The 22284-nt window shown below is 32.5% G+C and overlaps 1 protein-coding gene across 1 annotated transcript; it reads left to right on the top strand.

The window, feature by feature from the left end:
* Nucleotides 1-17: 17 nt before the first annotated feature.
* Nucleotides 18-17678, top strand: LOC148597583 (uncharacterized). Its single transcript, XM_088562968.1, has 7 exons — nt 18-155; nt 6744-6919; nt 7513-7579; nt 8710-8774; nt 9891-10112; nt 14177-14377; nt 16011-17678. Exons 1-7 carry the CDS (start codon nt 128-130, stop codon nt 16272-16274), a joined length of 1023 nt encoding a protein of 340 aa, XP_088419094.1. The 5' UTR covers nt 18-127; the 3' UTR covers nt 16275-17678.
* Nucleotides 17679-22284: the final 4606 nt, after the last annotated feature.

The following is a 22284-nucleotide window of genomic DNA, read 5'->3' as shown; positions in this document are numbered from 1 at the left end:
CGTTCTTTAATTCGGAAGGTGGCTACTATAGTATAGAGGTAATATATCGTTCAGGTCATTAGTGTAACCCTTGAATCATTCCGGCCAAGAGAGCAAAGTCCAGTTCAGGGCGACTGATCCTCTTCAGATGGCCAGCGACGAAGTTTTAAGAGAAGGTTATAATGTTTTACTCAATCATGATTCATATGGAACGCCTAAACTGTCTGATGAGATTTGTTTACGTGTTGTCAACTTTATATTACTTGCTGTGGTTTTATAATTACATGTGGGCATTTTGTATTTACCTTATGTAGAAAATCTTTTCATTATGTCGTTTTGTCTTTACCTTCTGCCATTTCGTCTTTATGTTCTGTCGTTTTATGATTACGTTATATCAACATATATTTACGTTATGTGGATTTATCTTTACGTGCAGTGGTTTTCTTATAACGTGAGGTCGTCTCATCTGTACGCTATGTCGATCTCTAAATACTTTATGTGCATTTTCTTTTCTTTACATGCAGTGATTTCTTCTTTACGTGATGTGGACAAAAATTTCATGATGACGTGTGACCCCGGAACTTTTTGATCCGGTGTAAACTTCAAATCAGTCCGTAAAAGGCAAAATAGACCTCACAACACCGATTAGAAAAATGATGAACGAAATACACTTGGGTAGTCTATCCAGTCACCCTAGAGTATTTATTCTATTTTATCCTGCAATGAGGTTATTTGTTAAACAAATAAAGGTATATGGTTATTTTTTTGCTGTATCCATACATTAGCAGGTTATCGACTTTCTGGTTCCTCCCACTCACATGATCGGCAGAACTAATTTTTTCTGGTATGCATAAATTAATCATGGCTGCCACCATAGATACAATATAAACAAATTGCGATTGCTTATCCGGTTAATCTTTTTTTTTGCTGTTTAGTTTCGTTTTCACCTGAATGAAATAAGATATTTTATGTAAACCAAATAATGATTTTGTTTGTATTTTTTTCACCGTCATATATATGGCAAATCCCAAATCTTGTTCTGATTTGATTCGTTATCAGTTTGCAGACGACTTCCCCTGTCATTTCAGTCATGTCGGACTAGGAGCCAGAGTGTCCGTCACAATTTAACATAAACTGTTCCCCACTTAAAGAAATTGAAGCATTACAATATGATAAAACTCTTGAAGAGACAAATGACCAGGAAACTTATGGTCTTGGATTTATTACTGCCTAAACACAAATTTCACCCCTGAACTCTACTGCCATATACCAAACAGAAACAAGTCGGCTTCCACCTTCCTCCCGAAATTCAAAACATTAATGTTCTTAAAATCGACTTTACAACATTCATAATATTTGTATTTATTGTTCATTTTACTTATTTGTCTCTTGGAATTAAATAAATTTTGATACATTGCTTATTTTCTTCAAACAGCTTTGACAGATTATATGGTGCGGATTGAATTTCAATGTTTACTGAATCATGCGCCATGCGTATTAATTTTTTTCTTCGGGGTTTAACGATCGGGCTCTTCAGGGGATATGCATTTTAAAATTTTATTTTAAAAATGTACACAAGCACAAAACTATTAATATAACAGGATAAAAACAATATAGGTACATTGTCGAAAATTATTGAAGATATGTGTATTCGGCTTGGAACGGGGGAAATAGCTCGGCAGAGCCTCGCATTTCCTACCCGTTCTGTCGCCTCATCACATATCTTCAATAATTTTCGATAATGTACCTATATTGTATTTGTAAAAAATAACTTATTTGTAATTTATGTTCAATATTATCACAATTGATACACCTGGGACTCTGTTGATGACTTGTGGCAATTTTCGTAGTCAGAATATATTTTTTTAATTCCAAACACATGGGAATTTCGACTCCCGTGAAAATTTGCATAAATTAGACTCTCAAGTTATGGCGTGACTAAATTTAATTTTCTACATTAATAAACCACCAAAACTCATTTTCAAGAAAGAATTTTCCAAAAAAAAAAAACAAAATATTATCCCTACCCCTAGAAAACTGGTCCCAGTATCAAACATAACTTTCATTCATAGCATACCGACACTGTGAAACTCATATTTTAGGCATTCACAATTAAGCTAATGATTTACTCAACATATCTGATCAATTCAAAACAATACTTTTTTTGTATTTTTGGCTACTTTTTATACATCGTTGAGGCAAAAATCATTTTTTAGCTCACCTGTCCCAAGACTATGTGAACTATTGCCATCACTTGGCGTCTGTTGCCGTCCGTTGTCGTTAACAATTATACAAAATTTTCTCCTCTGAAACTACTTAACCAATTAGAACCAAACTTGGTATGAATGTTTCTTGTGGTATCCTCCATAGAACTGAAATGGAGATTTTTGTTTTGTCGAAAAACATGGCCGCCATTACTAATAATAGTACATAAGTGTCAGATAATAGTTTTTTGCATATATCTCCAAAACCGTTAGGTTTTGCCAAATTCTTTTTATTGCTGAAATGATCCTTATAATAAGGCTTACTAAAGTATCTAGGAAGAAAAAGTCGTCCGACGTTTCCTTGTTAGAGTTATTGCACTTAAAAAGTGAAAAATGATTATTTTTTACAGATTTTAGCCAATATCTTGAAAACTATGATAGAAAGAATAAAACTTTAAATTGTTGAAATGATCCTTATGACACGACCTACAAATGTTTGTGGGGATCAAACTTGTTGGATGACTCCTTGTTAAATATTTTGCCAGTGAAAGACAAAACAAATACGTTTTTAGCAGTTTTCAGCCAATATTTTGAAAACTATAATAGACAGAATGAAACTTTCAATTGATAAAAGGATCCTTCTGATAAGTCCTACCAAAGTGTTCATGGAGTCATAATCGTTGGACAGCTCCTTGTTAGAGTTGTTGTCCTTGAAAAGAAAAAATAAATGACTAGGTGAGCTATTTAGGGTCCTTGGAGCATCTTGTTTATGTTTTTTATACTTCTAACTTCTTTTTTTCTGCAAAACAAAGTAAATTCACATATGTATGTATCAATATGCTGCCAAATGTCTCGGCTTTACAATGATACCAAGAAAGTTGCGGTAACACTTGGGTTTTGTATCAAAATGAATACAATGGAACTCTGTCTCATAGAAATCGCTTAAATTGACATATTATTTATGTTCGGGATATTCACAACTGATATTTCGTGGATTCTGTTGGTGACTTGTGGTGATTTCAGAATTTATAAAACCAAAACAAAAAATAATAATAAAAATAAAAAATGCAAAAATGGGAATTTTAATATTCCCGTAAAAAGTTGCATAACTTCGACTCTACAAGATATTACTCTACTAAAAAGTCTCAAATTTTGAATCATTCGATAGAAATTTACTTTCCTGAAATAATTAACCACCATTAACTAATTTTCAAGAAAGATTTTTTTTTAAATGTTTTAAAATTTAACCCCTTCCCTGAAAAAAACTGGTCTCAGTATCAAGCATAATTCTCATTCACAGCATACCGACACTGTGAAACTCATATTTTAAGCATTCATAATTTAAAAGATAATTATTTGCCCAAAATATCTGAACAATTCAGGCGTGTGATTTTTTATAGGGTTACAATCACAATAAAATCGTAAAAAGTAGAATTTACAGAATTTCAGAAGTTCTTCTATATCACCCGTTATTATCTTTTTTTTTCAGAATACCGTAGTTTAAACAAGCTTTTGTGTGATACAGTAGATTTGTATAGTGTCTAAGCTTTCAAATCGGCCAGATAATTAATATTTGAAATTTTCCAAGTAAAGTTGGTGCAAAAATTACCACCGTTACCCATGAAAAAAAACCTCAACATGAACAAAAATATTAACTTTTAACATATAAACGGCGTACACTGGGCATGTTGCGGGAGACAGCTTTCATTATTGATGCATCCAACATATTTGCTAATTTCAAGAGCGTAGGCGACAATAATGTGTTTTTGCATAAAAAGGGAAAATTCAAATGCCTGAATTGATCAGATATGTTGAGTAAATCATTATCTTAATTATGAATGCCTAAAATATGAGTTTCACAGTGTCGGTATGCTGTGAATGAAAATTATATTTGATACTGGGACCAGTTTTCTAGGGGTAGGGGTAATATTTTGATTTTTTTTTTTGAAAATTCTTTCTTAAAAAAGTAGTTTTGGTGGTTTATTAATGTAGAAAGTCGAAATTCCCATGTTTTTTAAATTAAAAAAATATATTCTGACTACGAAAATCGCCACAAGTCATCAACAGAGTCCCAGGTGTATCAATTGTGATGATATTGAACGTAAATAACAAATAAGCTATTTTTTACTATAGAATAAACACTCTAGGGTGACTGGATAGACTACCCAAGTGTATTGCATTCAGCATTTTTCTGATCGGCATTGTGACGTCTATTTTGCCTTTTACGGACTGATTTGAAGTTTACACCGGATCGAAAAGTTCCGGGGTCACACATCATCATGAAATTTTTGTCCACATCACGTAAAGAAGAAATCACTGCACGTAAAGAAAAGAAAATGCACATAAAGTATTTAGAGATTGACATAACGTAAAGATGAAACAACCTCATGTTATAAGAAAACCACTGCACGTAAAGATAAATCCACATAATGTAAATATATGTTGACATAACGTAATCACAAAACGACAGAACGTAAAGACAAAATTACAGAAGGTAAAGACAAAATGACAGAACATAAAGACGAAATGGCAGAACGTAAAGACAAAACGACATAATGAAAAGATGTTCCTACATAACGTAAATACCACATGAAATTATAAATCCACAGCAAGTAATATAAAGTGGACAACACGCAAACAAATGTGTATCTCATCAGACAGTTTAGGCGTTCCATACAATCAATATCCTTTGTTTGGGGAGGGGTTTTCTTAATCAACAGGGCAGGAGATTTTCCAAGCTACTGGACAAAATCTATTCAATTTCTTCATTAGATATACAACATTCAATCAAAATATTTGTATATACTGTTAGATGTGTGGGCAAAGAAAGTGATCAAAAATAACTCCAGTAAATATTTAGGATTACATGTTCAATGTACTTGGCGATCGCAATACATGCATATACAAGTATTGTCAACAACAAGACATGTATATTATTTTTGTACATGTATTGTATTTTTTTTTTTGATAAAAATTGTATGTGATAGCTGAGACCCATAATTTAAGAGAAAGGAAACTTTTAATTAGCCAGTTTATTAATAAAATTCTAAATTAAATCAGTGATGGATCTAATGGGAGCACTGGGGGCCGTCTCCCCTTAGAAAAAAAATTGTTGAAAAATTTTGTGTTAAATCATGAAAAATACTCACTTTGTGATCCTCACCAGAGGTCCTGTCAAGACATTTTTTTGGGCGCCATTACCTAAAACTGTGGATCCACCACTGTAAATTCATATTTTTCATTTTAACCTATAGATCACAACATTTTGTTTCAGATAATTGAATTAAATCATCAGTTTCCCATTTTTCTGGGGTCTTGTTACAATTTATTTCAGATCATTTCATCACAAGGGGAAACTGTTAATAAATAAGTGGAAAGGCCAGGGAATCTCATTCTCTACTGTGTGATAATTTTTATTGATATAATGGCTATAATTAACAAGTATATTACAAGTCTCTGGTTTTACTGCTCTACTAATCATGGCATGTATAAATATTCTTCCTTAAAAGACCTTTCATTTCATAAAGAAAGTGATAAAAAATAACAGATTGTATTACTGGCCATCAATTGATGTAATCTCTGACTTCAAATCCTTTATCTGCATAACACATTTTATGATCACAATGCAAAATCTACATTCATTGCTAGAACACGAAAAAGGGACAATTTAGATGTATAATGAGAATGGATATGGTGAGTATGTCAAAAGGACAACAACTTCATGAAGATGAAAAATGTCAGTTCTATGCTACCCACTGGTCTTCAATTAATGACAAGAAAACCCTCATACTACAGGGCTGGCCGCAGCTGTTCTCAAAACGGCATTATACATATACACAGGCCTATAAATCTAGAAACATAAATGTGAAGTGAAAGTGAATATGCTGAACAGGACATACAGAGGCCAGAATTTCCTGACATAATTTGGACTACATACACGATGTTAAAATGTATATTGTAGCTAACAGAATAATTATAATACAATGAAACTGGTCAAACCCAACTATGAATTATCTAAAAACCTGTGTAAACCAGACATTTTTAAGTCCCTTGATCATGTTTATATCAATTTGAAATTAGTTTTACTTTGATGAACTGAATGCATCTCTCAACCGAACCAATTTAAAGTCTAAAATGGGTTCTGTATAGGCAAGTTTCATAGTTCAATGAAAACTGAAGATAAGGCTGAAATGAAAAAAATATCCTAGATTCTTATTCCCTGCCGACCCAATTTTTTCCCTCCCCTGAGAAATTTTATTTTGATTTTATGTCCCAATTTAGGTCCATTTCTTTTAAACTGACATGCATAATTCATCACTTAAGTTGATAGGAAATAAAAAAATAAAATTTGCCTGGTCACCTCTTAATTTTGAAAAATGTTGGGTAAGGAAAATAAGCCTATAAAGTAAAGCCCTTGCAAAAAGAACTTCCACAAAAAACCGGTACAGACATCAGGTTCTGCAGAACATGAATAGTTAGCATGTCCTGCTCAGTCAATGGCACTGGTTACATTGCAAATAAGGCCCAAGGAGAACACTTGAAGTGTGGTACATTTTTCAGGTGTAAGAACAAATTTAGAAGCATGGGTGAGGAAACTAGACTGTGGAGGGGATATAGAAAAACAGAACCATTTCAAGAAGCTTTTCATTAAAAGACTGAAGAATTCTCCTGTTGCCATAGAAACAGACAAGGCAAATGAACAGCATTATGAGGTTCCAACAGAATTTTTCAAAACGGTAATTTAATTTCATTGTCTATTTATTTATCAGGCCTTAAAAAACTTTGGCATCACTTTTTATTCCCAAAATGCATTAAACACATGTAGACAATGTTTACATGCTGAAATAGAGTTGTTAGTGAATTAACAATAGTAGGTACATATGTACATGTATCTTCTAGAATAATTATAATATCATGATTAAAATTTTTTTTTCAGAATTCTACTGACCACGTTTTCCAATTCTATATATCACATGTAAATAAACCTAAAAATGGACAAGTCTGTAAAACATCTGGCTAATTAAACACATACTGTATAGCCGGTTTTAGCAGGGTGCTAAATTTGACATATTTTTGTGGTTTGTCTAAAAACACCAAAATAAATTCCACAGAATATTAACTCTGTTAATTTCTCAATTAACATCCACCACAATAAGAAACACCAAAATTTCTCATATACGTTTTTTGCCAAATTTCATATCCATATCCGCCATACAATATTCATTTCATCTGCTTGCTCATAAATCAGCTTTTTGAATCCTAATTCTTCACTCTGCATCTGTTGATAAATTTTCCTGCTAATGATTGTGACAATTGTAATAACTTTTAGGTTCTTGGAAAGAGACTGAAGTACAGTAGCTGTTACTGGACAGAAACCACCAAAACTTTGGAGCAAGGTTATAATTTTATTATATATATATGTACATGTAATATCCATTTAATTTTTATTGACTTGTGGTATAGGTGGATACAAAAATGGGGGGAGGGGTTGAAAAATCTTGGTTGATTATATAAAGAATTATAGGAGCTCCCCCTTCCCCAATGTTTGGATTCATCACTGTTTGAGGAGCTTCAAGGTCAAATCTTTTGAAGTATTTTGCTGCTGACCCTTAAAAGTTTAAAAAAAAGTTTATATGGATTGATTTAGTTTATCATGTGTTTTTTACAGCATTTGTAATGGACCAATTCAGAATCTTTATTGCATTCTTGGAAGGCCATTGTTCTAGGCATTCCTGATTGGTCAAAAACTATTTTACAAGTACACTGTGATGATACCATATTTGAATGTCTGAATTAGTCTATTTCATCATCTAATAATATATAACATATTTACTAGAGAAGTCATTACTTCAACATATTGTCATTTAGATTCAGTGTATCTTTTTAGATTGTGATGGGTTAACAATGAATGAGTCAAACTTCAACTCAAAGTAGGAAAAGATACACCTTATATTGTTTGTTTTATAATGAAAGTGGTTTTCCATTCTGCAATCTGCTGAATGTTTTGGCAGACAAGTATCATAACCAGACCCATCCAAAATAAAATTTATGAGTGCTGGAACTTCATAACCATTTAAAAAAACAATTAAATTAAGAAAGGATTTAGTGGAAAACCTGAAATAATTAAGACAGTCATCATTTAATTTATTGGTAATCTGTAGTTTTTGCCCTTGATCTTCCTGACAGATATTTTTCAATCTCTTGTACATGACAAGATAATAAAATACATCTGTCAAAACATTGGTATTGATTGTGACATATCAGACCTTCTTCAGATTTTTTAATGAAAATGACTTCATGAACCAACATTGTGTATTCACACTATTGGGTGACAAAGTGTTAAAAAACGAATAAATGCAATAATTTGATTATCAATAATCATGTGCTTCTCGAGATATTCAAAACGATATTGTCAGGACCAAAATTGAAAGTAACTATTATTCTATAGATCTTTATTTGAAGAGGAGGAAGAGTCATTAAAGTTTGACTCATTATTTAATCATATACAAGTTTTTTTCATTTGCAGCCGAGGAAGAGTCATTGAGGTTTTACTGTGAATCAGCCAGGATTACAGATGGACTGACTGTCCTGGTATCAAACTTTAATATATTTGTTTGGGAAAAGAAATGAAATCGTAACAATTTATTTGTTTATACACTGAATAATGAAATAAGAACAGTTGTTTTAGGTAATTGTTACTGAAGTATGTAAGAAAATGTATATAGACATAAACAATTTAAAAGAAGAAAAAAATCCCATAATGAGTAGAAATCTTATTCAGCTCCTGTTATTGAGAGAGTAATCAAGGGAACCAAGGTTATAGCGGTAATCAAAAGAATGCAATCCAGGGACAAAGACCAGAAATGGAAAACAGACATACACAACAAAGAACATAAAGTAACTGAAATCATACATACAAAGTAACAAAAGCAAATGAGCAACTCGGACTCCACTAAAAACTGGGAGCATGGACCAGGTGCACCAGTAGGGTAAGTGTCCTCTGCTTTTCTAGAAACACCCACCAAGTTGCTCATAAAAAGTCAAGTCTGGGGTAGACAAACGAGGAAAAGAAAACTGTGACCTGTTGAATTGATCAGTTTTGTAATGTATTTAGCAAATAGTTCCCGAGGGTCATATGGACTGGTTCGTCAATCCCTAAAAAAACTATATGGACCGTAGTGTAGCTTGGTTCATTGATTTTTTAAAGACGACCAACCAGTCCATATATTGCCATATGACCTTTAACATCATGAACTATCTGACCTGAATGAACCATTTGCTGTATTATATTTTTATATATAGTTTACTCAGGATCATTTGTGTGGAAGAAAAGAGAAAAAATGTACACAACTTCTGATATCACATTCTTATATGAAAGCGAGGCGGTCCATATAATTTCTTATCAGTCCATATGGCATTATATGGACCTTCAGTTATATCTAAGAAAGTAAACAAGTTAAATATAGTAAGTATTCAGTATTTTCTTTAAAAAAGAAAAATATGAAATGACCAATATTTATTTTACTAATTGCTCTATAATTCCACAGAACAAATACCTCGTACCTTGTACCTAGCCTTACAGAACTAAAGGTCCTAGCCTTACGGAACTAGAGATCCTAGCCTTACAGAACTAGAGATCCTAGCCTTACAGTACTGATAATAAGTACATTTAAATTTTCTATAAATATTTTTTTTGTTGTTGACTAGGATCTTGGATGTGGTTGGGGATCACTAGGTCTATTCATCCTTGAGAATTACCCTCATTGTAAAGTCACATGTGTATCCAATTCTAACACACAACGAAGACATATTGAAGATGCAGCCTTAAACATGGGAGTTGCAGACAGACTCCAAGTTATCACAGCTGATGCCAACTTCTTCACAACCAACAAACAATTTGATCGTATCTGCTCAATTGAGATGTTTGAGGTAAAAAAGTTGTTTTTCCTACTACTAGAGTGGTTAAAGGCCGTGAGGTCTTCAATTTTGAAACGAATGAAAGTTTTAAGTAGGTCAGTGAGTGCCAAGGCTACATCAGTTTTTAAAGACCCCGATGTAGCAAAAACATTGTCTACTATACATGACAAATATGTTGTCATACCAGCAGACAAAGCCCAAAACAGCATTGTTTTTGTCTGCAAAACGTTTTACATCCAATGTTTATAATCAGAGGTAGACGTAGAAAATATAGCAGTGATAAGACCTATGCTGCTACCACACTCTCCAAAGAAGAGATTGTTGAAAACCATAAATCTGTGCTATCCTCTTTTGATCTCTCTACCAGGGGCGATGATTGTCATTTACCATCTATGTACTGGATTCCTAAACTCCACAAGAATCCATACAAACAACGTTTCATAGCTGGATCTGCAAAATGTACCACCAAACCCCTTTCAAAACTTTTAAATTCTATACTCACAACTGTCAAAGAGGGTCTGCAGTCCTACCACAACACTTGTTACTCCTGTAGTGGTATTTATTCAATGTGGATCCTGAAAAATTTGAAAGATCTTTTGGAAACAATTAGTTCGACTATTATCTGAATATAATAGCATTAAAACCTATGATTTTTCAACACTGTATACTTCTATTCCCCATACTCAGTTAAAATCCCGACTTAAAAACATTATACATCGTTGTTTTTCCAAAAACGATGGTAAACCTAGATACAAATATATAGTTCTTGGTAGAAATTCCTCATACTTTGTAAGAAATAATTCAAAATCATCTTCCAAATATACAGAGGAAGACTTTTACAAAATGCTGGAATTTTTAATCGACAACATATTTGTCCAGTGTGGTGGACGTGTTTTTCAACAAACGGTTGGCATTCCAATGGGAACAAATTGTGCTCCTTTACTTGCTGATCTATTCCTTCACTCTTATGAGGCTGACTTTATAGCTGATCTAATCAGAAATAAAGAATATCGTTTGGCTAGATTCTTCAATCTCAGTTTTCGCTATATAGATGACGTATTATCTTTAAACAATCCTAATTTCGGGGATTTGATACATCGCATCTACCCAAAAGAACTTAAGAAAAAGGATACTACAGACACTGTGAAGTCAGCCTCTTATCTTGACCTACACTTAAAAATTGATGGTAAAGGAAAACTATTGACCAAACTTTACGACAAACATGATGACTTTTCATTCAGAATTGTCAACTTTCCTTTCATCTGTGGCAACATCCCTTCAGCACCTGCGTATGGACTGTTCATATCACAACTCATACGTTATGCCAGAGCTTGCCGAAACTATGCAGACTTTTTGTATCGCACTAGAACTCTAACAAATAGGCTTCTGGAACAGGGTCTTTGTCCCTGGATTACTTTCTTTTGATTACCACTATAACCTTGGTTCCCTTGATTACTCTTTCTGATTGGTTAGGACCATAACTCCCAAAAAGCAATTCTAACTTTTCTTACTTTGGTATAGAACTTAGTAAAGGGGTAAATTCAGTAACACAAGTTTCAGGCCTACTATTTTGCCAAATTTTAAACTTACTATTTGAAATTTTTTATTTGCCTATTTAAAATTCTATCTGAATACTAATATACAGAAAATACAATCTGTTGTGTCATAATTTTGTTACAAGGAGGGCACAAAACTATGCTTCTACAAGATTATCAAAAAATGTTCATACAAATGAGAGGATTAGGGGTAGTGTTTTAATCCAAAAATATAGAGCACAAGCTACAAACAACAAAACCTTTTGTCGGGAGTTGTGATGGTACAGAAGGCTGTTTTTGTATAAATATCAAAGAGTTTGACATATGTGCTCTATATTTTCTACATAAAAATGTCTTGTGAAATAAGCTATTTTAACATAATTTGGCTAAATTCTCTAATTTTGCTTTATTTTCATTTACAATATTAGTGCAACACATGCATTAACAACAATTAAACTTTGTTTTAAACAAAGTCATGTATTCAACTAGTGAATTATGCTATTTTTAAATTTATTTGAAACATTTGAGTTTTTGGGCTGGTTTTGATACTTTCTGAATCTACTCCTTTATATGAAGATCTGTAAAGTAATACTCAATTTATTACTTGTAAACTAATTGTCTATGGATGAAGATACAGATGACATCATTATGCCACAGCTAAGTTTTTTGTTAATACTGAAAACATATTAATTTTTGCAGCATACTAATTTCCACTTATTTACGATGGACAGTAAGCTGGAAAATATTGATTTTTTTGCACTATGGAACACAAATTTGATTTCTTAGAACTGTGAAATTTGATATCAGGGAATATGTTTAAAAGATAAAATCTGCCAAAATTAGCTAAAATAAAAATTGATCTTTGAACTGCGGTTTAAGGTAGTCACAATATAATGATAATTGCATACAATTATTTTTCAAATACAACAGTTCCTGAATGGTAGATCTTTTCTTGTTAATTGGGTTTAAACTATCTCATTGTTAAATGATGCATGAAGCATATTTTTTTGCCAGCTTTGGTTTTACTCTATTTTTTTTTCACTGTCTTGGTTCAAGGGTCAAAATATTTGAGAAATCCTCTCAGGGAAGGAGAAACAGAGATATGCTAGAATCTGCTTTTAATGCAACTGTCTGGGACATACATATAATTATTACACCTCAGTATTCTTCTTTCTTTATGAAGTTTATGTGAATAGTTTTACTATTCTGAATAGTTGCATGCCAAAATACTAATGACCTGTCAATAGCGTCCTTACTATTTGCCTTCCCTGAAATTATTTGACCACAAGCATAATTATATTTCACCAAATTTTTATTGGATATTGACTTACTTGACTTGTGCCTGTTTACTCTAGTACAAAGTATAGGCCACAGACAATCTGCCCTCACCTGACTCGGTTCTGGGAATACTGCACCATGGATGTACTGTAGCCTACTGATGTCATCTCATCTTTGACGAATCTTCTCCAACTATTTCTTGGTAGTCCTGGTTTTCTTAAACCCTGTAGATTCCAACGAAGTACCAGTCTAGTTTGTTTCCAGGATTCTTTTGCAGTTGGTGTCCTATTCAGATCTACTTTCATTTCTTAGTCTACATTGGAGGAGGTATGTTGTTGGTAATGTAGATGTATATAATCTGTTGATGAATGACTGGATGGTATTGTCTGATGCTACTGTTGTTTGCCAGAGAACTTTTTTACATTGGAGTTGAAGATCTTGGTCTTTCTTTATTTTTACAGGTCAGTTTGTGTGTCTGTTGTCTCCTCAAAATAAAAAAAAATTGACTGTATATGTGACTACTAGAATAGGTATATAGAGTTCCTAATTTCTTGAGATCTAGTATGTTGCCTCTTTCGTTTTTTGGTATAAATTTGTGTCTGTTGTTTCGTTCAGTATAATAAAACAGGTAATAGTAGATACCTTGGGGTAATAAATACCACAATTCAACAAATTTATAATGATATATATTGTATGGTTAAAACCTATAAAATTTAGTTATCTTGCAAGCAATTTATTTTCGCTTATTTTGCAAGCAAAACCAAACTGCAAAAATAAATTGCCACAAATGAGTCCTTACTGTGGAAAACAGTAAAGGTATTAATTTACTATGGAATACTGTAAAGGTATTAATTTTTGTGGTAGCTAATTTTCACAGATTCTGTGTAGTGAATATATTCGAGGGTATCAATTTCACAGATTCTGTATAGTGAACATATTCAAGGGTATCAATTTCACAGTTTAAACAAATAATAAGTGTTATACAGTGCTAAAAATGGAAGTGATATCATTAAATGTGAAATTAATATGGTTAACAGTATCAGTGGCGGATCCAGAGTTTTAGGTAAGTAGGGGGGGTGCCCAAAAAAAATTTCTTGACAGGATCACTGGTGAGGATCACGAAGTGAGTGTTTTTCATGATTTAACACACATAATTTTTCAACAATTTTTTTTCTAAAGGAGGGCCTGGAACCTGTCCCCACTCTCCTGGATCCACCACTCATACTACAGGAAGACATGATTTTCTTAATGATTTTTTTATAGCACATGAAGAACTATGAGATTTTAATGCAGAGAGTATCATCGTGGCTGAAGCCTTCTGGATACCTGTTTATACAAGTCCTGTGCCATAAACTATACCCCTATGCCTTTGATACAAGGCCAGGTTCTGATACAGAGTGGATGGCTAAGAATTTCTTTAGTGGTGGTACCATGCCATCCTCAGATTTATTCTTGTACTTCCAGGTCAGTTAATTTGCTTCCTGTTCAAACTAATTAATTGAGAAATTTCTTTGAACTGATTTGTATAGCTGAGGTATTAACTTTCACAGATTTTCTGCAGTTTTTACAAATTTAGACTGTAAAGTATAGTTACCCATCATGCATCTCTTCATGGTGTCTATGTAAAAATTCACAAACAAAAATCAGGATTTTATGATGATTTTCATAAAATATGATGAAATACATACCAACCTATATTGAGTAGCATAGAGAGAACTCTGGTATAGAATACGGCTCTACCTGTAGGTAAAAAAACTTTAAAGAATTGTATTTAGTGCTTTATACCATGTGATTTACTCAACACTTTTATTGAACAATTCGGAATTTTAACCAAAGTTTACAAACTTTTTGATTTCTTATTTTCCAAAATTGTTTGACTGAAGGCCACGTGAACACATGACCCAGTAAATTATGTTCTGTGATCTAAGGGAGATAAATCAGTATCTGAGTTGATCTTCATGCTTCGTACACAGGCAGATATTTTTCAAGTGAAATTCCTGTTAATCGAGCTTCACAAAGTTTATTTGCTCAGTTTGGGTGAAAATCATGAGAAATTTGTGTGAAAATCATTCGAGATAATTTTGCCTGTGTATTATACCTTCATGTTATACCACGTTATATACTAGATTATAACCTTGTTGTATATAAGAAGGTTATATGACAATAATACATGGATGATGGCTTCAAGTGCTCAGTATTTCAATGTAACCAATGTTGAATTATTTATATACAAGGGTATTGCAGGGTAGGAAACCCACTCTGGACATACTAGCCAGTCCTGAATACAGTTTTTCAATATATTTACTATATGGCTATATAGATTTTTGTACAAATTTGCCAGGCCTGCTGGCTACTCTTTCTAACTCTGGGGTATTGGGTTTAAAAAACTATGCCCAGCTTTGAGGGGGCAATATTTTCTGAAACAGCCCTTTAATCAGTACATTAATACACGTTACATTATTAACGGTGTTCTAGGATTACACATTACCATTAGCGTGGGCAATTTTAATGTGAACATACAGTTTTTACAGTCCTTGAACCGATCCGTGCAACTTTTTGTTGTATGGATGACCGTTGACTGATTGATCGCTGAAGGATTGATGACCGATGACTGGTGACCGATCTGATTGCAATTTTGTGATGTAAAATGACGTAGGATCTGTTTTGAATAAAAGCAATGTAAAATGAAAGTATAAATTGATGTTTAAATATATAACATTATATAAATATGTGTAAAATTGACAAAGAAAACAACAAAAAACGTAAAATACATTGACTGCTCTGTGGTCATGTGATGCGATCACCAGTTAAATAGATCGGTTTGACGGATCAATGTTCAACTGGAAACTGATTGATGACCGATCGCAATTTTTGTTGCACGGATCGGTTCAGGTACTGTATAACAAATAGTCATAAATGTCACATTTATGTGATGCAACACTCCATACATGTGGAAAGCATACTAGTATTGTTCATCCTTTGTATATAGACAGTACAGCATTTTGAAATCCATTTGGTTGTATCAAATAGTACAAATTATTTATTTACAAATTTTAACAAAATAAAAGATGAATTTTTTATGGATTTCTGTTTCCAGAAAGATGTACATCTTATTGATCAGTGGATTTGGAATGGTAAACATTACACCATGACATTGGAGGCTTGGCTACAGAAAACTGACCTCAATATGGACAAGGTCAAATCTATTTTTATCAAAAACTGTGGCGAAGAAGCTGACAAGCAAATATTTAACTGGAGACTTTTTTTTATATTTTGTTCTGAAGTTTTTGGCTTCAGAGATGGTAATGAATGGCATGTTGCTCATTACCTGTTTAAAAATCATGTTAGTAGCTCTCTATGAAACTATTCACCTGTGTCAGTAGCTCTGCATATATGTTAACCTTTTGAGCTATCTCAGAGGGAGATTTAGCATGACAACCTTTCCACAGAAAAAAAGGATAATTTTGCTACAAATCCAAGAAATAAGATAAAAATCTATGAAAATCTTGTTAATTTACTATAAAGGGTTTCTAATCATACTGATTAATTAGTACAACAAAAGGATTAATTATTTCTTGATTGTTTGTCAATGATTACATACAATTTAAACTTTGTATTTATCTCAATTTAATAAGTCATTTAGAACATAATTTGTACAATATTTATGCTAAGAGGGAGATTTTTGGTGGAAAAATTTGTGAAAGAGAGAGATTTGTGTCTCCCACATGAGAGACTTTCACAAAGAGGGAGATTAACCCAAAAAGATATAAGGTAAGGTTAACTGGTATGTCTCTGAATCTAATTCTGAGTATATAGCTATCTAGAAAACTGAAGTATAGGTTAATTTGTAGTTGTTTAATGATATTAGTAATAATATTGCCAGGCAATGATGTCCAAGATACATTTACATTGGAAATATATTGCCACACTTTATACTGGGTTAACCTCCTTTCCAATGGTCAAAATATGAAGCCTTTGATCAAAATTCACAAGCGATTGATGGAAATATTTTATTTCTATACATGTAGCCTTGATATCCATCTATTAAATACCAAAGAAAATCATCATGATTGTAAAAGCTGACCTACTTAAGGAATGAATGACAAGGGTCATTGATCATGATTATTGTTTTAACCTAGTTCTGGTGCAAATGTGAAATTCTTGGTCATGCATACACTGGGATATCTGACTGTAGTTAAGAAAACCTCCTACAGCAGAACATAATCATTTTTGTTTATTTTATAGTAGGATGAAAATATTAATATAATTTTGAATATACATAGGGATTTTTAGGGTGTAAAGTAAATCAAAATAGCTAAACTTGTTAAAACAATATTATACCATATACAGAATGTTGAACTGATTTACATATGTTTATAAACACCTCTTGACCTGACTTTGTATGAAACTCACATATTGGCCCCAGTTCTTCATTACAAAAAAAAAATAAGAGTATGTGGTTGCACTGGATTGAGGAATACCCCAGAAGTAGGTTAAACCAGTATACAATCTTTATTAATTCTGTTTTTTTTTCACTACTGGACCATTCCATTTTATTTGTTGGACTATACCATATCCAATTTTCATTAGATATTATTGTACCAATGTTCAGTATCATCAGATATCACTGTACCAATGTTCAGTATTATCAGGTATCACTGTACCCTATGTTTTATTTATGGAGTAGGTTTGTCATAGATGAATGATTTGTTGATATATTTATATGATCTTTTTTTACAATGAAATAAAATGAATGAAACCTTGAGATAGACTTGTGACCTTTGACCTAATGTTGATTATTTAACATCTTCTGGTATAATATAATTTTATTTCCTGCTTGAATTCTGATGAAGAAAACACGTCATGAAAATTGCAGCATACACAGGTTTATAAACAATAGCCACTAATGCTTTGCAGAGTGTAGCTTGATATGACCACATATATGGAATTCTGAACAGTTCAGGCTACAACGTTCAAGCTAGATTAAATGTTCAACAATGTTCAGCAAAAAATACTGACCAGGATGAAAGTGTTAAAACAACTTCAAAATTTGTAAATAAACATTTACCTAACTAGAAAAAGAAGAAGAGGTAGAAAATAAATAGCAGTAATGAGGCCTATATCTCCTCTTTTGGTCTCTCTCTCCTAAACAACAATGTCTGTGATCTACCGCCTATATACTGTATTCCTGTATTTAACAAGAATCCATACAATCAACGCTACATATATAGATGGAAAATGTACCATCATACCTCTTTCAAAAATTTTTAACTTCTATACTCACAGCTGTCGATGAGGGTTTCCCGTCCTACCACGATACTTGCTACTCCCGTAGCGGTACTAATTCAATGTGGACCATATAAAATTAGAAAGATATATTTTGTGGAAACCCTCAATCCAATGATATTATCAGAGTACAATACCAAAAACCTATGCTTTTCCGACCCTTTATACTTCTATTCCCCATACTTAGTTAAAATTCTGACTCAAAAACATGCATCGATGTTATAAAAGACTACACCTAGATACAGATACGTAGTACTTTTTAGAGATTCATCATACTTTGTGAACAAAAAATAGTTTTCAAATCGACTATCTTCCAAATATACAAAAAGTCCAGATTCCAATGGGAACAAATTGTGCCCCTCTAATCGCTGACATATTCCTTTACTTTAAAGAAGCTGACGTTCCAACGGAAGGGATATCAATATGTTTCAAGTCAGATCCTTTGATCTCAGTTTTCCGCTGTATATATGACGTATTATATCGTTAAACAATCATTGGTTCGGGGATTTTGATAAAAAGGATACAACAGGCATTGTGAAGTCAGCCTCATATCTTGACCTACACTTAGAGAGTAAAACTATTGACCAAATAATACGACAAAAACGATGACTTTTCATTTCGTATTGTCAATTCCATTTTCATCTGTGGCAGTATCCATTCAGCCCCTGCGTACGGAGTTTTCATATCACAACTCTTACGTTATGCTAGAGCTTGCCGTAACTACGCAGATTATCACTACCGAAGTTATATGGTCGTCATCATAAGCTCGCGGATCGTTACCATGAGAATCGATTTTTTCATGTGTCATGGTTTTTTCTTTCCTCTTTCGTCTACCCCGGACTTGACTTTTTATTAACAGCTCGGCGGGTGTTTCTAGAAAAGCAGAGGACACTTACCCTATCGGTGCACGTTGTTCATGCTCCCATATTTTAGTGTTTGAGTTGCTAATTTACTTTTGTTGCTTTGTACATTTTATTTAGGTTATTTCGTGTTCTTTGTTTCCCTGCCTGGTCTTTGTCCTTGGATTATGTTCTTTTGATTTCAGTCACTTCATGTTGGATCTATAATAACACTACATTTTACTTTCTGTTCAGATTACTTCTTCGGAATCCTCGTGCAGTTTTTCCCTTTGGATAATGCTTTCATAATCATGACAGATGAATTCTGATTGGAAGATCAGAAAAGTCATCTTAACAGAAGGTAGGATGGAATGTTGTTAGATCCTACATGCAGTGACTGTATGGAAGTGCTGTTAGCACTGGAGGTTTTTTATTCTTATGAAAATAGTACTAAACACACAATTTCACATGACCCAAAGATAACATGATGTGATATGTAATCATAAATTTGCATTTCCCATTTCGAAATTCTTCTTTTTTTTCTTAAATGTTTAAACTGGATATTAATTTTGAATACTGACTTCAGAGAGATATAAATACCTGTTAATCTTTGTAACAGTTCATATGGGAATTCTTTTCCATTGACACTGTCTCTTCAATCAAATGGAACTCTTTTCTATTGATACTGTCTATTGATTTTTTTACGTAAAAGCATTTTTTTTTATGTAAAAATATAATTATTCGTATTTTGCACAGAAAACATAGTCATTTTATCAAAAACCCTACCATAAATCTTAGATTTTATGTCGGAGATTCTAAATTTTTCATTGATATTGTGGGATATTGTGGGAGTCCTCTGATGTAGAAAAAATATGAATGAATATGATCTGTAGATAAATAATTAAACAGTATTTTACTCATGTTTACAAGTTTAACATAATTTCACTTTTTTCTTTTTTTTTTAGCCTGTCCAAAATTGATTAAAAGCTTCGCCGAGCGCAGCATGATATACGACCGCAGTGGTCGAACCCTGAACGGTTGGGGAAAGTGTGGACACAGTTTTAGTTTTTGACACACTTAAGCATGTTACAATTTATTTTGGAAAGTATATTGCATTAGATTTTAAATTAAATTAATTTCTTTTCAGAATCAGACAAATAAAGTTTATTTTTTCCAGGAGTGGCCCCTTTGACTTCTTATAACTAGAAAACCGTAAGAGATATCTGAAATCTGATATGAAAACACAGGCAGGGATTTTTATGAGGAAGCAAATACAATTTGTTTTCGAAATCGAACCTTGATTAAAAGCTTAATAATTTCGGCGTTGCCCAACTTTGACCCCCAAATAACTTGAAAACGGTCAACAACACATAAAATCTATCTGCTGATACATTTGTTTACAAGAATTAAATAAGGAACACACATAAAAAATAAATATTTTTACATTTTTAATAAAAACGAAATATTTTTAGCCTTTTTGCCTTTTTTCTAAAACGGTAGGGACTACAAAGTTCTATGAACCTTCCTCTAGTGGTTAGTAAAATCATATCAAAATTTCAGAACAATTAGTCAACCACAACTAAAGTTATCGCACGGAAGACGACGATGAAGACGACAGCGCAATAACATTATATGACCGCAATTTTTTTGCGGTTGTATAAAATTACAATGGAAAAACTATGCTTAAGGAAATTATTTCCTAGACAGAAGCTTTTCATCAATTTGAATAACCCGCCAATTTTACTTTGTTAAAATTATTGATAGTCATATTCTTGACATATTTTGAACAAAAAATTCGAGAAGCAAACCAATGACCTATAATTATTTACAGGTCTATGGGCAGACTTAAAACTTAACATCTCTCAAAGCCAAAGTAAGAGCAAGAAATTCCTCAACTCTTCGTCTGTTTTAAAGTCTATATCTCAAATTTATTTGTAGTAATGGTAGTATATTAATAAGCTGAATAACTGCCTGAAACATATTTAATTTTTTAAGAGATTTTAATTGACATAAAAGTAATAATGAATGGACTATATTATGTGGATTGTATAGATACAGTAGGGACATTCCTAACAAAAATCGGTGACATCCTGGGGATCAAAAATAAAAAAAAATAATAGGTCTTATTTTAATAAGATTGAAGTTTCGTCAAATTTCAGTCAGCTGGCGGAGGAGTTGCGGATTAGAAGAAGGTCCCCTCTGATCGACAAATGACAAAAGTCCATATATTTGCATCAGGAATTAATTCAGATGGAAAAACAAAGTAGGAGATACACAATAGCATTATGTAATAAAGAATTTGTGAAAGTTTCATTAGATTTCATTTCAGCGGTTTCAGAGGAGAGACCCCTCAGAGAAAGTTCATATTTTGCATCATTTTTTTCATTTATTTTTTTCATCTTATTAATATATAAAACTGACGTTTATCATTGAAAGAAATCAAATCTAAATTATTACCGAGTATATTAATTAAAAATTTTCTTAATTCTGAAATTCTAATTTAAACCAATCTATCATTTAAATACTAAAATATTTCAATTCACTTAATTCGTAATTTATACCCAAATTCCAACCTTGTATATTCAAGAATCACCTATGTTCGACCTGCGAAAAAGCTATTAAAAGGGAATTAATCGCTTTATTTCGGAACAGTGTTGATTATCCTCACTGCATTAAGATAATTGAGGAATAGAATTCAAACGGCAACATTTATCGCAAACCAAACTATCTTAAAACAGGGTTTTTTAATACCAAAATGCTTCTAAAAGCAAGTTTGGATGCTTGCATGAATTAAAAATGAGATAAAGTAAAATAAAATAAGAAACATCGGATAAAGGATAGTGATCTGTTCAAATTTAGTGCGAACACGTATATATATACACAGCAGACGACATTTTATGTAAGGATACCATATTTTACTATATTCATATATTTAAGGAACAATAGACATAAGATGGAGAATAATTACCATATAAGGAACAATATCACTGTTAGACACAACATGGAGAATAATTACCATAAAAACTGCATCCTCCGTTGTTATTAGGTTTTCACGAGTGGAAAGGTGTTATTCTGTTATCCTAAATGTGGTTACATGATACACGTACAGGTTAAGTTCGACATTTTAAAGCGATTTTTATTAAAAGTGTTATTTTTTAAGGCATTTTTCTTTTAAAACTAAATAAACATAGAGAACCACGGAAACAGCTAGAAAGGGGAAGTTTCAAGCTAAGAAATTTAAAAAAA

Source organism: Perna viridis, chromosome 15, assembly GCF_037379345.1.
Source record: "Perna viridis isolate PV_CMFRI_1.1 ecotype Kerala chromosome 15, ASM3737934v1, whole genome shotgun sequence".
Taxonomy (NCBI): Eukaryota; Metazoa; Mollusca; class Bivalvia; order Mytilida; family Mytilidae; genus Perna; species Perna viridis.
This window is presented reverse-complemented; position numbering and strand designations above follow the sequence as displayed.